The 23,260-nt window shown below is 32.1% G+C and overlaps 1 protein-coding gene across 1 annotated transcript in view; it reads right to left on the bottom strand.

The window, feature by feature from the left end:
• LOC111052477 (dedicator of cytokinesis protein 1) overlaps window positions 1-23,260 on the bottom strand; it is a 43,513-nt gene that overhangs the window by 3,574 nt on the left and 16,679 nt on the right. Inside the window, exons 7-23 of the mRNA XM_039439905.1 lie at window positions 22,322-22,575; window positions 19,916-20,045; window positions 19,519-19,725; window positions 18,823-18,980; window positions 18,162-18,279; window positions 17,795-17,963; window positions 17,073-17,260; window positions 16,617-16,717; window positions 15,764-15,895; window positions 14,579-14,758; window positions 13,765-13,939; window positions 12,602-12,616; window positions 6,544-6,699; window positions 6,175-6,368; window positions 4,561-4,793; window positions 3,102-3,295; window positions 2,626-2,754 (exon numbers count right to left, since the gene is read on the bottom strand). Of these exons, the coding sequence (XP_039295839.1) occupies window positions 2,626-2,754; window positions 3,102-3,295; window positions 4,561-4,793; window positions 6,175-6,368; window positions 6,544-6,699; window positions 12,602-12,616; window positions 13,765-13,939; window positions 14,579-14,758; window positions 15,764-15,895; window positions 16,617-16,717; window positions 17,073-17,260; window positions 17,795-17,963; window positions 18,162-18,279; window positions 18,823-18,980; window positions 19,519-19,725; window positions 19,916-20,045; window positions 22,322-22,575 (2,733 nt within the window). The remainder of the gene's footprint in view (window positions 1-2,625; window positions 2,755-3,101; window positions 3,296-4,560; window positions 4,794-6,174; window positions 6,369-6,543; window positions 6,700-12,601; window positions 12,617-13,764; window positions 13,940-14,578; window positions 14,759-15,763; window positions 15,896-16,616; window positions 16,718-17,072; window positions 17,261-17,794; window positions 17,964-18,161; window positions 18,280-18,822; window positions 18,981-19,518; window positions 19,726-19,915; window positions 20,046-22,321; window positions 22,576-23,260) is intronic.

Raw genomic sequence — 23,260 nt, 5'->3', positions numbered from 1 at the left:
CGACTAGATTATCAAGTTTGGCAATTATCTCATTTTCAAACTGCAACAAGAATTCAATACAATTGATTAAATACAGCAATAAAAATAGAATATGAAAATAATCTGAAATCGGAGTTTTTAAAGTCAGGTTGAAGCTCGCTCGGCTCTCGATAGACCTGATAGAAACAGGAAGTGTATTCCATGCACGACAGGCACTGACTAAGAAGGATTTTGTGAAAATAGTAGTTCGATGATTGGGTATCCTTAAAGTACTTTCTCCGGTTCTAGTATGTGAAGCATCTATCCTCCTACCTTCAGAGACAAATTTGAAATCATCTTTAAAATAGTTCGGATTACCGTATTTCAAGATATCTCTAACAAGCTTGACTATTCGAAAAAGCCTCTGATCGGGAAGCTTCAATGTTGAACTAGCAATGTGGGCTGGGGTGATATGATCATGGCGTTGGAGAGAGTAGACGAAACGTAGACAATAATTTTGGCAACGCTGTAGTTTATCATTCAGAGTGACTTGCATATCATTAAGAACAGAATTACAATACATTAAATGTGGGAAGATGAGAGATTGAACCAATAATAATTTAATGTTTCTAGGGAGGATATCGTGCATTTTCTTCAATGCATGCATGGCTGAGAATACCTTTTTACAAGTTTTGTTCACTTGTTCTGACCAGTCAAGAGTATTATTCATAATAATGCCTAAATTTTTAACTGAGCTACAGTAAGGAATGTCATTACCGTCTACACTAATTTTGTGAATCGATTCAAGGTCAATATTGTTTATAAGACGAGAATATCCAATTATAATGGGTTGTGTTTTGATGGGATTAAGCTTAAGGCCATTTTTCTTTGTCCATTCCACTATCGAATTGATATCCTGATTCATTATTCCAACTGTTTCATTAATTTTTGTTATGGGACAGCTTAAATAGATTTGAAGGTCGTCTGCATAAGTATGGAAACTGGAGAATTTGATAATGGAAGAAAGGTCATTAGCATACAAAGTGAAGAGGAGAGGGCCTAAATTGAACCTTGTGGTACTCCATGCATAACGTTTTTCCAAGTTGACTTTTTGTCACCGACAGATACACATTGTTTCCTACCTAATAGATAGGATTTAAACCAAACTAACGAGTTGTGACTGAAACCAAGAATAGCCAACTTATTCAGAAGGACTGTATGATCAACAGTATCGAATGCTTTAGAAAAATCAAATAGGGTGAGGATGGTGCATTTTCTTTGGTCCATAGCTAACCTTATATCATCAGTGACACGAAGCAGAGCTGTCTCAGTTGAATGGAATTTTCTAAAGCCTGATTGAAAGTTATGAAGCTTACTATTGTTGTCTAGAAATTTTACAACTTGAGCATGAATGAGTCTTTCTAGCACTTTGGACAATGCAGGTAAAATACTGATTGGTCTAAAATCCTCAACTTTATTGGGTGATGGAACTTTATTTAGAGGGCGAACCAGAGCAAACTTCCAGTTTTCAGGGAAAATGCCTTCTTCAAGTGACTTGTTGAAAATGTATGTAATGGTTGGTAAAACAGCAAATAACATCTTCTTGATAAATTTAATAGGAATTTTGTCTACACCCGTAGCATTACTATGAATACGTTGAATTGCTCTGAAAGTGTCTTCTTCTGAGATTGGATGGAAATGAAATTGATCAGTGATTGGTAAATCTAAGTTTGTAACCTGCTCTTCAAGATCATCTATATGATTAGCAATGACAACTTCGTCGCGTTGGTTAGAGTGTGAAACGAAATGGTCATTTATATTATTCAATGGTAAGTCAATTTGTGGATTCGATTTCTGTTTGCCAAGCCCGAATTCTTTTATTCCCTGCCAAAGTGATTTAGAGTCTTGTCTATTGTTTGTCATAAACGAATTCAAGTACCTAATCTTTGAGTTCCGTAATTCCTGTTTAACCCTATTTCTAAGGCTCCTATACTCTATCAAACTGTCCAAGTCAAATGTCTTTTTAAATTTTCTATGTGCTTTGTCTCTACGTCCCATCATCTTAAGTATGTCTTCAGTCATCCACGGTACTCGTCGTTTTCTATTAATCCTCCTTGTCACATAAGGTGCATGTTTGTCATACAAAGTCAAAGTCCAATTCTCGAAAGTCTTGACCATGTCATCAACTGAGGGTAATGCTTCAATTTGATGCCATGGAGTCTGAGCCACATCAGTCAGGAAGGCGGCTTCATCAAAGTTTTTGAAGTCTCTATAAGTGATAATTTTCTGTTCTGGCTTGGGTATCTTATGGGAAAGTACACAGTAGATCAAATCATGTCTAGAAATAGCTGGGACTGAGATTTGGCCTGCTTGAACAACCTCATTGGGATCACTAACAATGAGAAGGTCAATGAGTGTGTCTGATTCATTAGTATGATGAGTTGGATCGAGGGGTAAAATAGTCATGTTTAGGCATTGGAAAATTGTAGTCAGTTGAAAGTAGTCAAAGTTACGATTCGTCATGTTCAAGTTTATCAAATTAAAGTCAAGTTGAACAATATCGATAAGAGACAACAAATTTAATATCTCATCATGATCTATTTATAAGGATATTATAAATGATAATGAAATAAATGAATTCATAATAATTATTATAATAGTACTTACAATTTCTCTTAACGATGAATGGCTCTCACAAAAGCTCATCATAATTTTATAAAACATATCTTTGTACTGGTTATCACCTTTTCCACCTTCGACTAGATTATCAAGTTTGGCAATTATCTCATTTTCAAACTGCAACAAGAATTCAATACAATTGATTAAATACAGCAATAAAAATAGAATATGAAAATAATCTGAAATCGGAGACGAATTTCAACAACTGATATTCATTAGATTACTTTTTATAGTTGGGAAGAAACGAGGGGATGTGGAATTACACGAATTCTATTAAAGTAAGGATTCATCTTCACATTTGAAGATTAATAATGAGTGATTATTGAAAATGAATTTCCATGGTAATGAATAATGAAGAAGGAAGTGGAATATTCATTTTCATTACCAGAAAGGAATTTGATAGAGTGTAATATTACTTCCTGTAATTATTAGAATAGTTGACTTTATCTCGGACCATGACGTACCTCAGAAAATTTTCCTTTTATGTTGTTCGAGTCTCTCCTAAGTTCTAAGCTCCCATCTTTTGGAGAGTAAAATTCACACTGCATCATATCAAAGAAAATGGGTATCGTTGCTTTGCGGAGCTCATTTTCTGGTATCAATGTCATTTCGAGGAATGGACCAACTAAGCATGGTAGAAACTTCTTCTTATGTTGACCTGTGGAAATAAATTAAGCATGAATAAAGGAATAAAATTTGAGATGAAAAATTTATAGTTGAAGACAAAAATTGTGACGATATCTAGACTAGTGACCCTCTGGGATGGAGAACTGTTGTAATCTTTGAAACCCGTAACTTATAAAAATTACTTTTATAGAGAGTTGGTAAAAATTATGAAAACAGCTAAATATTTTTTTTTTCGCAAGAATAATTTGACAGTAGGTTTCATTGGGGATCCTATTTGAGATATAAAAATACTCTTGTTGCTTCAAAATCTTTGTCCCTCTTATGAATCCAAATTCATTTTTTCAAATGAGGATGTGGTCATGTGATACATGATTTCGATACAGAGTTTCAAGAGGAAAAAATCTGGTGTGGCGCACTCAAACAACTTTCCTTGCCGTTATGAAAATTGATCACCTGACGCTAGTGTTCCCGCGCCTCACAAGTCTACTATTCAAAGATCTGAGCCAGCTGGTGACAGGACAATAACGCTAGAGACACACGAAATCTGCTATCTCTTCATAGTAAATGATTAAATAGAATCAACAGTTGCCACAGTTTGCAATTGAATACTCACTTTTTCGAATTTCAAGCTTATTTTCAATTTTAGGTGAAAATGTTACTGAACATCAATTATTGTAGAGAATTTTATGCTCAATCTTTTCCAGTTGATTTTTTTTTTAAATTGTATCTGAAGCCTGATAATTGGTAATCTAAAATCAAACTTTGTATAGATGAGGCGAAGCTCCTGAAATTTTTACAGATAAGGAACTTGTGGCAGTTGATAGAGCTTATCAATGACTATTTTAGGTATAAATTTGATCAAAATCGTTCGAGCCGTTTTTGAGAAAATTTTAGCCGCCATCTTGAATTGCATTTGATTCAAATTGTTCGTGTCGGATCCTAGTGTCCAAAGAACTTGACCTGTAAAAAAGGTTCGTAGAATACGTGTTCAAAATTTGAAGCTGATTGATCAATTCTTTCTAAATTTATTTTAGAACATACAAACAGACGGACAACGACTTTGGCCTTCAGTGAGTCAAGAGTGAGAATTCACTAACGCTCGTTCAATAAAATCAAACTTAGGGATGTTTCAAAACACTACACAACTATGATATATTATAGGTATTAAACATTAAAAAAATGACCAAATCTGATGAATAAGGAAAAATAGGCAGAAGCAGATTTTTAGATGCATTAATTCACAGGAATACATAAAAATAAGACGTTTCAAATAAATTAAGATTGATAATCACTCACCTAAATTGAACCACATGCTACGAATTTCAAATCCAGTTTCTCTTCGCATATCTTTGTAGCGTGAAATTATACGCCATCGCTTATTCGAATTGAAATATTCGAGCTGAAGGGCAGGCTGCGTGAGAAATGCTATCGCACATCCGAAAAATATGTTCCACGCCTGATATTCAAAATTCACGGAAAACTCATCGCGAATGGTGTGTGAAAATAGAGTAAGAGCCTTCAGAATTACACTGAAAAAAATTAAAAAGTACAACAATTATAAACTTGGAAAGATTTTTACAGAATAATTACATTGAGTGAAATTATAGAATAAGTATAAAATGATAAGAGCACTAAATACAACTCTATGGAATAGAAACACATACAAAAAAACAAATACAGAAAAAAAAAATATATATATATATATATATCTGGCAATGATTGAGCCGGTCATGACGTATGGGTTAGAAGTATGGACAAAATAAGATCTCAAAATATTATTTCAGAAATGATGTACTGGAAGAGGAATTTAGGATTAACGTTACTGGAAAGAATCAGGAATGAAACCATAAGAGAGAGAATGAGCCCAAAATACACAATAATGGATGACATTGGAGAGAGGCAATTAAAATGGTACGGACACCTGCGCAGAATGAATGAAGGCTAGGCTAGGTTATTCCTACCTTTGAAGGTCTGCAATTGGATACCGGCCAACAAAAAATAGGCGTGGAAGACCGCGAAAGAAATGGATCCCCAACGTCCACATCCAAATGGAGAGGTATTTTTGAAAGAGACTGGATCAATAAGGAAAGAAGGCGATTGGGACGCAAGAAGCGACAAAACTGAAGTTGCAAAATCTTGCTATAATAATAATAGAATAATTGAAATTATTTATTAATTATTTATTTTAAATTATTTATTTTATAATTATTTATTTATTAATTATGTATTTATAAATTATTATTAATTTAATTTCCCTCCATCTACTATCTCAAGTATTACTTTACTCTCAGCAAAATAATAGTAAAGCACTTCTTTTTCTACCAAGGGAGTAAAGTAGTAACTTTACGAGCTGAGTAACTTAAAGTAAAAGTAATTAACTCAATTTCAATAACATTAGAAGCAGAGCTATGGATCTATGTATCAAAGCGCCTGTTCTGGAGGTAGGTAGGACGATATAATTAGTTGCTATCATCTGTAGTTTTAGCTTATGTTTGATGTTTGAATAAGCTCGAAAATACAAGGAAAATGAATAATATATGTTCATGAATGTAGGTGTAGGAAAAATGTTGCATATATCATGGGAACAAAAGTGCTTTATCTAGGGGAAATTGTCGCCCTTGGCTCCAAACGTTTTTCTCAGGGGGAGTAAATATCACTTTACTCTTTAGAAGTAAAAATAACTATTAGTAACAATAAATTGAAGAATTTTGGGATTCAGCAGTCTTTGGAAATACGGGTTGTCTTTAAAGTGACTTTATGAATATGTCAGTTTAAATATGGTACTTTTGACAATGTATTCAACAGCTATATAAGATTTGAGATAACATCTGTTTTTCTCTTGTTTAAATGCTTTTAATTCAATAAATTATTTGAAAAATCGATTAAATTAGCATTATAATGCAAACAAACCTGTTTTCAAGCATGATCATTTCACACCAATCGTTCGGATAAACTGGAGCTGAGACCAGATCTTTGAACACGAGGAGAATCTCCATCAAGAAATCCAGCAAATCAGTTCTGGTGGGAAAGTGAGCTATGTATTGTTCAAAGTGAAACGTCGTCATCTGTCGGAATATGGAGATCATCACGGCCACCAAATTTCCCTGATCGAAACCAGAAAATGTATTATACATAAGGCATTACCAGTAATCACTCTAATAATATAAAATGGATTAGTTACACACACATAAAATTGATGATAAAAAACAAAAAGCTTATAAGAACAAAAAATACAAGGTGCTATTGAGGAAAAATGAGTACAAATAATTATAAACTTACAATGAGATGACTTTCCCGGTTCATCTTGATGGTAGTTTGAATGACAGTCCTCAACATGCTCAACATTATCTCAGATATGTCACGCGTTGTTGTTAGAGGATCTTGTTTGAATAACAGATCCATTATATCACTCAGAATTTTCACGCACAGTTCAACCTGCAATTAAAGAAAGCTTATATCAAGACGGCACTTCAAACCATTGCATACGCATAATCCTATGTCTCCATAGAGACAATATAATGAGAAACAAGAGGCTCTCATTTACATTACAAATTTATGAACGATTTTCAATGTACCTTCAGGCAGGCTGCAAAGCTTAGATTGTGAAACACATCTAATTTAGAAAACAACTCAAATTGAGTATAGTCGCTGCTCTTATCAACGCGTTGTGAACATAGCTCGTTGAATATCCTGTGAATATCCAATTGAGTTGTCGGAGCACTCACCCTTAGGCGTGTTGGAGCCTACTAAGTTCCTAATATGAAATATTCGCATGCATGTCTACACCATATTGAAACTTTGTCTTATAATAGCACATGCATTTCGAATAGCTTGACAAGAAACTACCCACTGTGTTGTTTTCTTCGTTTTCTCTAAAATATAATAATTGTGAAGAGTACTGATTGTTCAGAGATTTTTTCAAATTTCAATGGCGTCAAAAAAGTATAGTTACGCTTTTCCGGCCTGTAAAAAATAATTCATAAACAGCTATCAAGCGATTCTGAAATGATAAGACCAACCAGAAAAATGTTCCAACTTGAATTTTCTTTATTTAGTTTCTCTTTTATTATAAAGAAAGATATTTTTCGTGTAAACAGAACAAAGTTATTCAAATTCTATTGACCCCGATTTCAATTATTTTTCTGATACATTTTTTACAGCAAATGTGAAACTTAATTTTGAGCGAACAAAAAAAGTTCAAGCAACCAGTTTTCGAAGACCCAATTTTAAGAGAAAAAAGAATTGAGAAGGAAAGAGCAAAACATATAAATATAGCATTAGAAGTATGGATGAGAAACGTCTCATGCTGAGATATCAAGAAAAAGGTTGTTTCCAGTGTCCCATTACAATAAAATATGACTGGCATTTATAAATGATCCATTATAATATTACTAGATAGTAATAGAATTAATAAAGCTGCAGCTTACATAACATCTCCCACTTAATTTTCAAGAAGTTATAAAATTGAATTTTCACTGTAATTTAATATTGTATCAACTGTTTCATACGGAAAAAGAAAATTCGTCTAGTTCATTTTTCAATTTAAAATAGATATTTGAATTGAAGCATAATTCAGTAGAATTAAACTTTTCTGCAAAGCAAATAACACTACTGAAGTGAATGATCAGACAATCGGATAATTGGTGCCTTTCTTTTCAATATCTTATACCCGAATATACAATAATACAACAGATAAAAAAGTATTTAATTGAATCAAATTATAAGAATATTATTCACTGTATACAGAATTCAAGAATATAGAAATAATGTTTCACAGATGAGATTACTTTGTTATGGTTGTTATTTTTTTTTTAATCCAAAAGTAAAATTTTACAATATTTATATTTACAAACTTACCTCTTCCATAAAACCTTGTGGTTCATGTAGTTTCGCTTCCGCTGTTCCCAAAACCTTGACAATCTTCGCTTCAGACTTTATCTTGTTCCGAAATTCTATTCTGCTACAAGCCTGATTTATGCAATTTTTCACAATTAAAAGTAAGTCAAGAAATCTTGTCCATGATAAATTTACACTATGCCAACTTTAAAAATTGACAATTTTATTGAGAAGGGTCATTACATCTGTGTGTATACGTGAAGAAATTAATCATTCATACAGTACATTCATTCCAGAAAAGTTGAGCATTATCAACAGCATTTATCTCAATAGAGAAGAATAAATACCGGTATGGCACTAAATAATAATAAAAAATATACTCTACAGATACATAGTGGATTGTATAATTCATATAATAGTTTTCACGCATTTCATTTCCATACTCTTGAGGCACTTTTAATAATCTTCACAATGACGCATGATCATTAATAGGATTTTCAAGTTTTCAAACCTCAGTGATAGTTTAAAATGTTGAATCAATTAAATTTCAGGTAAATATCAATTACTTTACAAGTCATAGGAAGTTATTTTTCCTAAAATTGAAAAAATGAAGTGCAAATTTGATGCTTGATAGCATGATGGAATGGCAAATTCATGCTTGTACTCTCTTTCATTTCAAGTTATTTTCAATTAATGATAATATTTCACAGATAAAATCTTGTCTAAAACATGCTTTATATGCATTGAAATATGACAATCTGGGACAGCAAAGGTCTGAACCATTATGAAAGGAGAACAAAACAGTATTATATGAAAACAGAATGATATGATTTTAAATCATTGATTTGATACAATAAAAATTCTCTAAGATTTCTTCTAGACTTGAAATTTTTATGGATTCTCAAATAAATTCTTCATGGATTTCGTAGAGAAAAATTAAATTCATCTAGAAGAATATAATCATAGGCTAAATCTTGCCCAGCAGGATAATCTTTTTGGAAAGCAGTGAATGGTTACGAAAAAAGACTGCCACCATATTTTGGAAACCATTTCAGAGTTCATTGTTAGAAACAAGGTTTATGTCAAGCGTTATCTTGATTTTATGCTAAGCAAAGGTTTAATATACAGATTTTTCCAAACAGGTGGAATTAGCTTCATGAATATTTGTTTTAATCCCATATAACCTACGAATGAATATACTAATTTCAAGTTTCCAAGTAGCTTATACATAAACTTAGCTGTTCAATGAGCTGTTATGATAAATTATATTAGTTATCAAGTGCAGATAGTTCAGTGTCGAGAAAAATGTCGGCTGCCCATAAGCTTCAGCAATTTCAAACTTTTTCACGAAACTGAACAAATATCTCCATAGCTTACGAGAAGCAGTCGTCGGTCGTGCGATAATTGCACCAAAGAAAACGTACGTTTAGTAGACCCACATCTCACAACCATGGAGATATACTAATATCTGTAAAGATCTATAGGATCGTGATGATTATGAGGATTCCTAGAGATACTTTGCTGAAATAGATTTCTGACAAATTTTCTAATATCTTTAGTTACTACCCTTTGATATAATATGCATAAGACATAGCAGATAATAATAAATTATATCCCAAAATTTATTTATGATAATTAATCTCAGACTAATAATATAATTTTTATACGGTACTTCCAATTCGACCATAATTACTCTGATTTATTAATCTATTGGTGATTGTTCAATATGCAAATAATTCATAATTATAATCAATTAGATTCCACATAACAAGCATAATATAAATCCACTAAAAATTTTAGTAACCAGTTCAGCATTCAAATTTCCACCTCCCCCCAATACTCATTGTCTGTGAAATAAGAAGCCCATTTAAAATAGGGAATATTCATTATCAAAATGAGTAAAATAAGTACTAAAAGTCTCATAAAACTATCAAATTGAACTTTGGGGGTTCGTAGGTACCTTGATTTTTTAATACACTACATTCTCTCTGATTTTGCAAATACATTTTAAAAATTGATTCTTCTTTACGTAAATGAATATTTAATTATTTTTTAATATGAAATAACACATCTATTATAGTGGTGATAATTATAGAAAGAACTTTTAGTATTTATATTGTAATATTCCATTTCTTTGCATGCAAATCTATTGTAGCAAAAACCCCATTGCAAGAAATGGAATATGTGAATAAGTGGCAAGATGCCTGTAGCTGAATATTCAAGTTACATGTATGCTGGTGCTAAACCACTCCTAATTAGGTTAACTCACCAAACTATAGAAAAATTGCAATTATTTTATAGGATGACATAAATGAAATGCAATAAACGACATACGAGTACATACATACATACACAAGTAACCTATTCACATACACACAAACATGTAAGCGACCCATGGAGTAAGATGGAAACATATATTTGGATTGTTAATGCAGTGCGAATAATTGCCAAGGCTGTGGGATCCAGTGGAAGTAGAAGCGATTTGCAGCTCTGTTAATTCGATGTAACCACATGACATAACATTTATGGAAGTCTTTCACAGGACACGATTAGACAACATGCTAGTCACTAAGTCTATCTATCATGACATGCACATCACTCAGAACAGATCATATAAACATTGTATACTAATTCTAAGATGATTATGAGCAATAAATATGTAATTGGCATTCGTAGAATGAGAGATGAGTACAGTGTAGAGCTCCAATTATCCGAATCACCGATTATACAAATAGCTTCTATAATAAAGTAGGCGGAATTTCCTCTAATTTCCGATATGTTCAAAAAGTATTGTTTAACAAAGTTTAATTTATACAGTAATGACAATTCAATGGGTTGTAATTGAAGAATGATACTATAAAATATTTAATTGAATTTTTTAATTTCCCGTTTTTTATGAATACAAAATTATTCGAATATTTTATTAACCGAATCTGGGTCCCAATTAAGATAATTGGAGTTCTACTGAATGTGAATACTTTTGATATTCATTAAGAATTAATTTACCTAATTTTCTAATCACTAAGCTCAAAACAAGTTTCAGATTTACTTTTGAAGATTGATCCAGATATGCAACAAGAAATGCTTTTTCAATAATAATTGAACAATATAGGATGATCAAAAAGGGACCATCATTAATAGTCTACATTTTAAAAGTTTATTTTTAAAGATTGTGTTTGGTGACAATAATTGAAGTTATGTGAACGAATTATTTAAATACATATGTCAAAAGAAATTCATTCTCGAATGTGATTGGAAGAGCAATACAGGAAATTCGATGAGAGCACTTAATACTTGACTTTTATAGTAACTTTATTATTTCTACAAAAAAATATAACTCATCTTTTGGGAGGGAACTCAAAAAACTTCTTTAGGTTTTTTGTATGTTAGCAGTTATCGATATACTGATAAAAGTAAAAGTATATATACTAATTTTTTTAGTGGTCCTATCTCTATGAAAAAGGACAACTTGGACAATTTATTCAGTAATTTACCAAAAAATCAGTAATTCAGATAAAACAGACTTAAGGTTTCTTGTCAAGAAGTTCACAATATCATCCCAGATGATGAATATAGTTAAAAAGAATGATGAATGATTGACATAATAATAATTATTTTCATAACTTACCTAAGAGAACAAACAAAAATACGGAACAACTCACAAGAAACAAATACAATAATCCTTGCATGCAAATAATAGTGTTAAATGCTTACCTTGGAAAATTTTGAGATTGAGTAAAATCATAAGGATACATTGAGAAAATAAGAGATGAAAAAACGTATTATAACCGGCGTCTTACATCAATTACAAAATATATTTGCTCTTAAAAATTGCAACTCTACGAAATATGAAATTTTAAAAAGCAGAAAAATTAAAACCTCCTCTCATCAAAATGAGAAGTTTTGGGAAGTTGGAAGTATCAATATCTCTGATTCCATCAAGAAAGATATTATATAATTCAAGATATTATATATTATATAATGGAAATTCCATCTAGCTGTTAACCCTGTTGTCAATGTCTGCAATAGCAGCTTCGGGGTGATTTACAGCATTTATTTAGGATTTTCGTTAAATAATAATTATATATTAATTAGCATTTGAATAAATGCATTCTCTATTTAATTCCATCTGTAAAAAGATATTATACTTTAAACTTGATGCTTGACAAGAAACTAACTTACTTGCAAAATATGATAAAATTATGTTTATAACATATAAACCCGGTATCTAGGAAACTTATGAATTTAATGAACAATTAAACGTACATATTATGGATTGAATGATCCATTAGATTTAATAAATGTCCAAGAAACCGGATAAAACAGTGCATGAAAGATAATATCATCGAATAAGGTAGGGAAACGAGACTCACCGTATACTTTTCAAAAGCCGATCTGTATGACTTGTTAACAATTATTAATTAGTATTATCGGTGAGAGTACCATTTATGTAGCCTACAAATTAATTATTCAAAAGATAAAATTAAATAGACGTACACACCTGCCTTTGAGAATACTGTCCACGTCCATGCATCGTTCGCACAACAAAATAACAAACAAGTGTAGTTGCAGACCAATAATATGTTTCACAAGCACTCACATTCGACAATTCAACACACAAATATTAGAAGCGTATGATTTTCATCAATGTGATTTTAACATTCTTCAAGCTTGACTCCCATCATATTTCCCCGTTGAAAAAATGCTCATTGAATATATTTCAAGCTATGGTTAGAATGAAAGTGAAATATATTTATATATTCACTTATTTATTTATATAATTTATTAGCTCATCTATTAAACATAAATTCAACATAGCCATTACTGATTTTCTACATATGAGAAAACAAAACTCAATTTTGGTAGAACTACCAGTGTACTGTATATAAGGTAGGGATAATCACATATCATTTTCCAGTATTCAACAACTTTCTTTTTTATACGAAAGAAAAGCTAATAATTAGGATAAAGTATATCATTGAATTACAAATAAAATCATAATGAATAACTATGTTTAATACTATCAAATGAAGAATAGCAAGTCGAAAACAAAATTTTGCAGTGGAAATGAGAATAAGGTCCGGTTTCCGAGCTCAAAATTCAGCCAAGTTCTAGACTTTAAACAGCTGGAGTCAGAAAAGTGGCTTTCCGAAACGGGGCCAAGTCGTAGTCCACGTTTAAATTGAATTTCGAAAAACTAGAAAATTGAACACAAAATAAAATAAGAGAAAATAAATAGTGTAAAGTTTCAGCTATTTTGAATTATTTAGGAATGTTTCATTTCGTCAAGAAAAAACGTTTCCAATAATAGAAATAAGAAAATAAAGATTATCATAAAAACTACGGTTACACCCCGTTTCGGAAAGCCAATTTTCTGACTCCAGCTGTTTAAAGTCTAGAATTTGGCTAAATCCCGAGCTCGGAAACCGGCCCTAAATAGCTTGATAAAAGCATTCACTGTCAATAATGTGTCCGCAGAATTCTTCAGAGTATAGCCTCATTGAATAAAATTTTTGCTCAAAATTGTGTTCGATATGAGAACATAATTAAGGATGTTTAATATCCTTTACATTCTAGGATTCCACTTAAGATACTTCCAAAAAATTTGAAAGAAATGGTACTTAATAGATAAGTATTAGTTTCAGACAAAGAATTAATGCTGACCTCATCATGTAATTCAAGTAGTTCTCGAATTCGTGCCATTATAACTGGGAGCATTACTGTTCGACATTCGGCATCCAAAAACAGCTTGCTGTGCACTATGTCACTGATTGTCATCATCTTCTGCTTTGTTAGGCGACCGGAAGGTACATTATTAACCAGATCCATCAAAAGAGAACTACACAGAAAAAAGTTCTAACAGACAAATTTATACACTGAATTAACAAAGTGATGCGATAAGGGCTTACAATAATTAATTATTAATAGATGGTCAACAGTGTTGAGAATCTATGTCACTCACTAGATTACATTTAACATTCTATATTCAATACTTTACTAATAATGTGATATCCTAAACACAGGAATGATTGAATTGGATGTACAAAACACCTTTTTTATCAACACAAATTTATTTTTACTCAGCATATTATTTCTTAAAAAGCATATTAAATTATTGGTGACATGAATGAAAACATCATATTTCCAAATTAATTTATAATCAAGGGCATGGGAATCATTGATCAAAACTTGAATATTATTGTAATGTAATCAATAGAAGTCTTATTTCCAACAGAATACCTCAAGTACTCAATTCATTAAGCTACAATAACAATAAAAACAAAATATTATTAAAATCAGAATCATTTAATAAATCCAAAGGTAGCTCCTATTATAGTATTTGTATAGTCATTCATAGATAGTCAATTGATAAAGTATTTCTACTATGAAAAGCGGAATATACAGATCAATCAAACTGGTATATTTCCAGAACACGCTTTATTAAAGAGTAAAGTGAACATAATGAACCAGTTGTTACCTGAGTTGTATTGGATTGAAGACTGTGATGATGTCTGGGATAGTGGATGGCAGGTACTTGAGACACGCTCCCTGTATGACCAGAGTGGAGTCTGTGTCATAGCACATCATGGCGGCAATGCTTTGCAGCAGCTGCTGCAGCTGCAGCTCAAACTGCTGCTGGCCTTTGCCTTCGTACAACCTACAAACACATTCAACCAATCATTCATAAACTTATTAGATCAATGAACTACCTAACCTATGAGAGAGAATGAGGAGTACATTATGTAAAGTTAGCTGGCAGATTAAAATTCTATTATAGATGACTTTGTTTTGAGTTTCTTTGCAAGTTTCAACGTTTTCCAATTAGTACAGTATTTCCCAGTTATCAGTATTGATTCTGTGAAATATTTTTTATTTGATTTGGTTATCAACTCATCTAAATTTTAAATTCCTATTTTATATATATTTTGGACTCAAAATTGAACAAAACTTATGGAAGATGAACAACCTATTTTTGGACTAGCTATTTCTATCAAAATTTGGGAAAGAAACAGTTTTGAGCTTCAAGTCTGTTGTTTCTTTCCCAATCATTCATAATAAGTTAAGAGTGATATTATTTCTAAGAATATATAAATAAATAAATGATATAGCAAGTTAGAGCAATGTCAATAATTCGGTTGAATCGCAAAAAAATATAATTAAAAAAAGTTTAACAAGCATTTATTTACAGAATAGTTCCCACCTACACTTCAATATCTGACAATATTAGTTGTCGCTCATCTTCTGTATCAAATAAAGTAGCTATAAATCATTTTTCAAATCATCATATTATTAAATTTGAAATATTTCAATTTCTCTTTTTCATGGAGGAAATTTGAACAAAAAACTTGACTGTGCTGGAAAGAACTGGGAAAAGTAGAGACAAAGATTTTATGGTTGGAGGTAGAGACAAAATGGGACAGACTTTGTCTACCCCACTTATCTACTTTTCCTTTCCTTCTTTTCCTTTTTCCTTTTCCTTTTCCTTGATCTTATCTACTTTTGAGTAGGGTAGGGACAGAAAAGGTTTGCGGCGTTTAAAACTTTACAAGAAAAAAAGTTAAAAAATGACCAAACATTGTGAAGAGTGCTGAGGATTTGTAACTGATTCAGCAACCATGGAAGAATTAAATTAACTGTTATATGAAATTGAAATGAAACTCACTCAATGAAGAGTAACCTTGATCGGACGACGAATCTGATGCAATACTGGAGACATTTCATAGTTTTCAGTAGCACGTCTTTGTCGGATGTTTTTGCATTATCAACATGGCACTTCAAAACAACCATTAATTTGCTGAAAACAACAAAAATGCATATTAGGTATACTCGATAAATACGACAGGAAGTCGCTTACTTATGCAATATGCAATTTCTGAGAATTGAAAATATTAAAATAAGATTTGTGAAAATTTCTTAGGAAAAACAAGAAGTAAATTCAGTTTGAAACCAACTGAGTATTCAAATTCCCTTCCCCCCCCTCACACGAAAAAACATGATTACAAGATTAGAAAACATAGTATTAAAATGTTTTTGGAATCCCCCTACAAGACAATCCATCTGAGTGTAATAGGTATTATATAGTTATGAAATGAAATGAAAACACAATATGTAGTCTTTCCTACTAAAGGTGCATTTCCTTAGCGACGACTCGAGCCGCGTGGTTAGAGCACATAACCTATAAATTCAATAGATTCGATGATTCATTAGATATTAATCTAAAAAGCAATATAGTAGCCAACACTTCTAATCCATCTTCCGCCATAACACTCATGCAACATGAAAATTTAATGAGTCATCGAATCTGTCATGAATTTGTCGGTCATGTGATCTAGCCGCGGCGGCTCCAACCACGCGTCTCTATCTGCGTGGTAATTTGAAATGAAAAAAATCATTTTTTGAAGAAACGACCGGTATCGACAAATTTGGACACTTGATAATGGCATAATTGGCCTATTTGTAATGCTAAAATATGGGCATGCATTTTACGAAGCCACATAATAAAATTTATTATTTACCTGTATGCAAGCGTTGCACAGAAGCTTTCTTTGATATACAGGTCCAAAACTGGCTGGAAATGCTGATATTTCAGATCAGAAACTAAAGATATGATATATAGCTGAAAAGTGGAGAGAGGTGATAAAAAACAAAAATAAATATAACTCCAAACACATAAAATTTGCAAATAAAATTAATAATAATGGAAGAGTGGAAGGTTAATGTACTAATCTATATAATAATCTAATCTAATGATGAATGTGATGAAAAAAATCCAATGTTTAGTGCTTTGATTGATTAAAAATAATATGATTTTCAACTGTACACACAATAACTGTAAATTATGAGGGAGGAATATAATATTGGAGAAGGGCATAAATTATAGGTAATAATTTTACTTTTTTTGAATCAAAAGTCAAATTGGTATAGTGGTGATGATTATTGATCAGTTAAAACAAACAAACTAGAATCCTTACCAAGCAATCAAAAACCATGTTATCAAACGTATCTGAGTCGGGATTCTGCATGAGAATGTTGAAAAGAGCGTCCAACACATCTTGTAGAAATTTGACTATTTCTTCTCCATCTACTTTCATTAGAGCAAGTAGACAATCAGCTAGACGGTCACTATAATTAGCCCAGTTCAATAATCCCAGGAGATCGACTGCAACAATGCAATGATAGGCTAATTAACTATTTTCAAACAACATGATTCCAATCCCAATAACATTACAAACGATTTTCAGATGATAACCAATAAGGTTAGTTTACTCTCTCAGTGAAAAAATACCCTTTACTAACACATTGATCAATATTCTGAAAACAATAGAAATTTAATTTTTTGCTAAAAATTGAATGTTAGTAAAATGTGAAATTACTAAATTTTAGGAACGCAACACCTCAATGTCGAGTACCATTGAATATTTGAAAGTAATATAGAGAATAATTGTTAATGAAAAACAGCCAGCCATCTTCTTTGATCCCTCAATTTTTTCAAAGCTTCAAAATTGGTGTAGTGCGACAATATTCTTGAATCGTTCCTATCTTTGTATTGAAATCTATAGAGATAGAATTAAATTTAAGAATAATATTGTATTGGAATATATCATTACTGTATATCTACAAAAGGAATCAATGGAAAATTAAGTTGGTATTTACAAATTGGTCAATAATTATTGTAAAGTTGAATAATATTTACCATTTTGGGTGAGCTTTGTCGAGCAAACATTCGTATGGATCAGGAATGAGTCTTTGTTCGTTAGACTTAGACCTTGAACTGAAGGTTTGATGCCTTCACATAGTTCAGCTCTCGTTGACGGTAGATTCAAGTAACTAAGATCTGTTGGCTCGTATTTTTTATGGTCCACCTGAGAGAAATAAGTGAAATTAGCCAATTGCATTGTATTCTCAATAAATCACTTGAAATGTACGGTTTTATGTAACGCCAAGTATGAAATGCTTTAAAAAAAATTGCATCGGTTAGAATAATTTTTCATATTTTGAAATATTGGCATTAACAGTACTATTCAAAAGTTGTAATTGTTCATGGTATTTGAACAACATACCTTGTAAACAAGTATTTCATGAGTTGTATCTTTCAAAGTTGTTCCATTCTCTTGCATCAATTTAACATAAGACATAGCGAAAGGTCTTTCATTCTTATCTTTGGCTTCATTCGATGATCTGAAATATAAAGATTCAAGTATAATAAAGCAAGTGGAAAATTATATCCTCATCAAACAATAGCATCTAGTGTTTTCAATAAAACTGTTTTTACTGAGAACTACAAAATCGGTTGAATGCTAACTGATAATGCATTGCAAGATGTGAAATAAATATAAAAAAGCGTTTTAGAAGTTAAAGGTTTAAATCAACTTTCATTGTCATAGGTCATGTCATCATGTCTGTATATTGGGTTTAAATCAACTTCCATTGTTATAGACTATGTCTGTATTCAACTATTTTTTTTCAAATACTGTAATTGTTGAGATATTTAAAGACGAAAATGAGACTTTATAACAAACTCAACATCAAATTCAGTTCAATAATGTATAAATGATTGTCAAAACAAGAAATTTAGTTTTTATAATATTTATATTTAACCTATATCAATTAATTTTAGAATTCATAGTTGGAGAGAAGCAATATGTATACAGCTCAAAAAGGCTCTCATCCATTTTCAACAATCACTCAATAAATATAAGATAAGATAGATAGATGACATACCGGTGCTTGAAAGTGAACTTCAAGTGACAAGTTTTGAACTCTTCAATCGGTATAGCAATTTTGAATGTTTCAGACCACTTGGGTTTATCTTCATGGTAGTAAACAATAGATCGATATGAATCCTGAGCAGTGACTCCGCCGCCCAGCACAATAACATTCTGTAAAAACCAAACATACAAGATGCACAGAAATACAATAGTGAATTAATCTTTGTTGGTGGGAGAAACCTTATGGGAAAGTAATGTGATAAGATACAAAAACACGATTATTCAATCAACATTTTCTTAAAATGTTACCAGTTTTATGAACTCAGATGAATTGTAGTGGAGAATAATAGTACTGAAAATCAATAAAACTTCAACGTAATAACCTACGCTAGAAAAGTTCATTGCCGCACCGTTGCATAATAATTGACAATTCATTCGATGTACAGTATTTATTTGGCATAATCTATATTCAAACAGTAAGTATTCAACAGTAACAGTTATTTCTTCATTTCAGTACTGTGCATAAAAAGGCTCAGATAATCCATGCTTATAAAATAACAAACAATTAACCAACACAGATTTGAACAGAATTGAAGGAAGAAATTATACATCGTTAAGAAGTAAGAATAGTTCATTATAATAAATTAGAATGACACAATAAAAATTATTATTATTATTATTGAAACCACCATGAGGATAGACAACTTACATGTATCACAGATCCTTTCTCATTGTAAACACGTACAGTGACTTCAACATTTTTATCAGTAGATTTACTGCCCTTGGAAAATTCGCCACCCAACAGAGTTAAATAGAGGTCATTACGAACATCACCAGGTAGAATAACTTCGGGAAATCCCATCTTCCTAGCAATTGCGACTTGTCCTAGAACAAGATGAGGATTCTCCTCTCGAACCTGCAAAAAAAGAAAATGGCAACTGAAAACTAAATTGATAGAATTGTTTTCTTTATAAGAAAACTGTAATCACACAAGGATATCATATTATATCAAGTTAGAGATTGGGGATTAAATATTTTCTGAATTTAGTAATTACGTTACGAGAAGGGAATATGACAAGAGAGTAATATAGCAAAGAATACATTACCTGTTTCATATCACCATGTAATAGCTTGAAGCTAGCAGTCAAATTCTGGCTCTTGTTTTCTTTTTGAGGGAAATCTTTTAAAGAAAGCACACGTTTCAATGTTCCTTCCAGGCTGTCATCTTTTTCACAACTGTGGACAACAATAAAGCATAACTTTTCAATATTGAACCTTGAACTAAATGAACCTTCCAATGAAGAATTTCAATAGGGCTACTTGAATAGTTAATTACAGAAAGTCACTAGTACCCTTGTAATATTTAAAAAAACACGACTAGTTTCGAGCACTTATGGTATTCTCAAGTGTGAAAATCAGTGACACTTTGATTTTGACACTTGAGAATAGCATTAGTGCTCGAAACTTGTCGTGTTTTATAAAACATAATAAGGGTATTGGTGATTTGCTTCAATTAAATGGACCTTATTTGGATCATTTATTCCTACAGAGAACACAATCACTTCGTCTATTGGAGAGTGAGGTAAATCCATCCTTACACAGATACCTTCAATTGTTAATGCATTATGCATAATAAGAAATTTAAATAATTCTATTCAAGATTTCATAAATGCACACCATTAAACTCAAACTTCCAATAAAAGTGTTTCATGGAATGACAAAAATATTAAATCTCAAATCGTTCATAGTTACATTAATGGTTAATGTTTAACTGAGGCTGAACCAAGAACTGCATTGTTATTAATAGATATTTCCATCCAGTTTGTTGCCTGTTAAGGCTGTGCAAAGGCTAAAAAAAACTTTCAACTGGTGTTATTTTTCAAAGTTTCTCGATTTGAATATCATCAACCTATCAAAATGAAAAAGTTTTCTCAGGAAATTTTTTTCCGATCATTACTTTTTGAGATATGAGCGCCTCAAGTTTAAATTTTCGGGACAGAACATTTGAAATTCGGTAAGAGATTAATCAATGAGATTTAGAGGATAAGTTTTTCATAGTATTGGTAATTGAATAAAACAAAACGTTTTCGAAAATATAAATTTTTGAAAAAGTTATTCAATTTATCAAAAATAACATTTTTAGTACATTGGATAACTTTATCAAAAATTAATATTTTCGATTTTTTTAAAGTTTTATTCAATCAACAATTCAATTAAGAATTTATCCTCCAAATCTCATTGATTAATCTCTTACCGAATTTTAAATGTTCTGCCCCAAAAATTTAAACTCTAGGCGCTCATATCTCAAAAAGTAATGATCGGGAAAAATGTTTTCCTGAGAAAACTTTTTCATTTTGATAGCTTGATGTTATTCAAATCTAAAAACTTTGAAAGTTTATTTTTAGCCTTTATTGTCAGTTTCTGACTGTTTATGAACTCACCTGTTGTCTTTTACTTTTCCCTGTTGTTCCCTTATGGACATTTGCCTATTATTACTATTTTCATTTTATTCATCACAAGACAAGTGAGTGTTTATTGCAGTCAAAGTCGGCCTTTGGCAAGACTTTGGTGCATTACTAAACTGAAATGTTCAAAAATGATCTCACAATGGATGCTGTGCTGAGAACAACTGCTTTTTCCATGGCATATTTTGCACTTTTTGATATTCCCATCTGACAAAGATTTGCTGACACTTTTCAACCGTGGAGATAATGACAGGAACAATTGTGACCTTTTCTTGCATCCAGACATCCTCGATCTCAGCAACCAAGGGAAGGTACTTGGAGACCTTTTCATTATATACTTTATCATTAATACTGGTCCAAGTTGTGGCAGCATGGTATGCCAACATCTATCAGTGCTGTTTCCTTGGCTACCTTATCCATAAGGATGATATCTGGTCTATTATGAGCAACTGTTCTGTCTGCACCGACCGGTCCCAGTATAACTTAAGCTGCGTACACATATTCGTGCTTCCAACCCGCACCGAGCACGCTCCTCCCTCGTCCCGCCATCGTACAACCATCGAACCACAGTCGGACCGCCCACGCACCCATCATGAACGTTACGGAAGATGTTAGATCTTCTCGCGTTCCCCGGTCGAACCACTGTTGCTCGCCGGTCGATCATCAATCGCTCTGCTGGAGTGACGTTCGGTTGCGGAGCAGAGCGAGAGTCTGTACGCACCTATATGTGTCTCATTCTCCAAGACTGGGGATGGCTTGTATGAGTAGTAGGGCAGCTTCTGATTGATTATTTTGTACTTCAGAGCAAGGTCCTGACTCCTGATGCAAGATCCCAGCTACTGCATTGTGGCGCTTTAAATAGTCAGTAGCTGCCAGTGATTGACATGCAGACATGATGTGCTGAATATTATTATCTCTGGCAATATAAATGCCTTGACAAAGGTAGGTATAAAATCGTTTATGACTCGACTTTTGAGTAATAATCCCTACTTATTTATCTCTGAATTGCTAACAGTTTATGAATATCTATTATTGATTGTAGCTTACTGCAAAAATGGAAGATAGTGTATCTTGTCTTCGTCAGTGTCGAGCCGCCCGGCCAAGAAGAGTGTGACGTCGAGGGCAGCCACGCCGTACGGCCTTCGCACCGGCTCAACCATAGAGAACAGCGTGGCTTTGTTCACACTGCCGCGGGCACTCCGCTTCTGGTCGCTGTCCTTACAAATATCCATGCCACCCACATGGATTACATAGCAAACTAAGTACACCTTCTCCCGTTTCAAATCTCTGACGCCCAAATCCTGCAACAAGTATAGGCCTAATATATTTATTTATTCATACACAATACAGAAAATAATTATATTATCTTACTCAGATTACCTTTTTTCGTTAGGGATACTCTTAAATGGAAACAAATAAAAATCTACGTACACTTTTTTTTAATTGTTTACTTACATGTTTCGAAATTTATGCCATTATCAAGTAAATGCGTCTTCATTTACTTGATAATGGCATACATGTCGTAAGTAAACAATTAAAAAAGGGTACTTGGATTTTTATTTGTTTCCATCTTACTCAGCCACACTTCGTTTGGCCATATTCTATATTATTTGGAAATAACCGGTTTTGCACAAATAGCTGTTGTACTGTAATTTATTGTGGATTCGTGTATAGACCAGAATGTATTGCGACTTACTTGAATGAATAAATTTGAATTTGATTTGAATTTGAAAATCAATACAGAGAATTTTTTTTTGTTATAGTATGATAATCAAAATAACAAAAATGAATATTCACATTTTAACGGCAATCGAATGAAATTATACAATTGTCTAGAAAATAGAATTAATCAGACAATTAATCTTATAAAGAAACAATTGACTTGTTTTAATATGTTTATGACTTGTGTTAATATTTTATTATACAGGGTGGGTAAAAAGTCCGAGAACGGCTTAATATCTCATACACAAATTTAATTTGAAGGTG

The sequence above is a fragment of the Nilaparvata lugens genome, chromosome 1 (genome assembly GCF_014356525.2).
Source record: "Nilaparvata lugens isolate BPH chromosome 1, ASM1435652v1, whole genome shotgun sequence".
In the NCBI taxonomy this organism is placed as follows: domain Eukaryota; kingdom Metazoa; phylum Arthropoda; class Insecta; order Hemiptera; family Delphacidae; genus Nilaparvata; species Nilaparvata lugens.
This window is presented reverse-complemented; position numbering and strand designations above follow the sequence as displayed.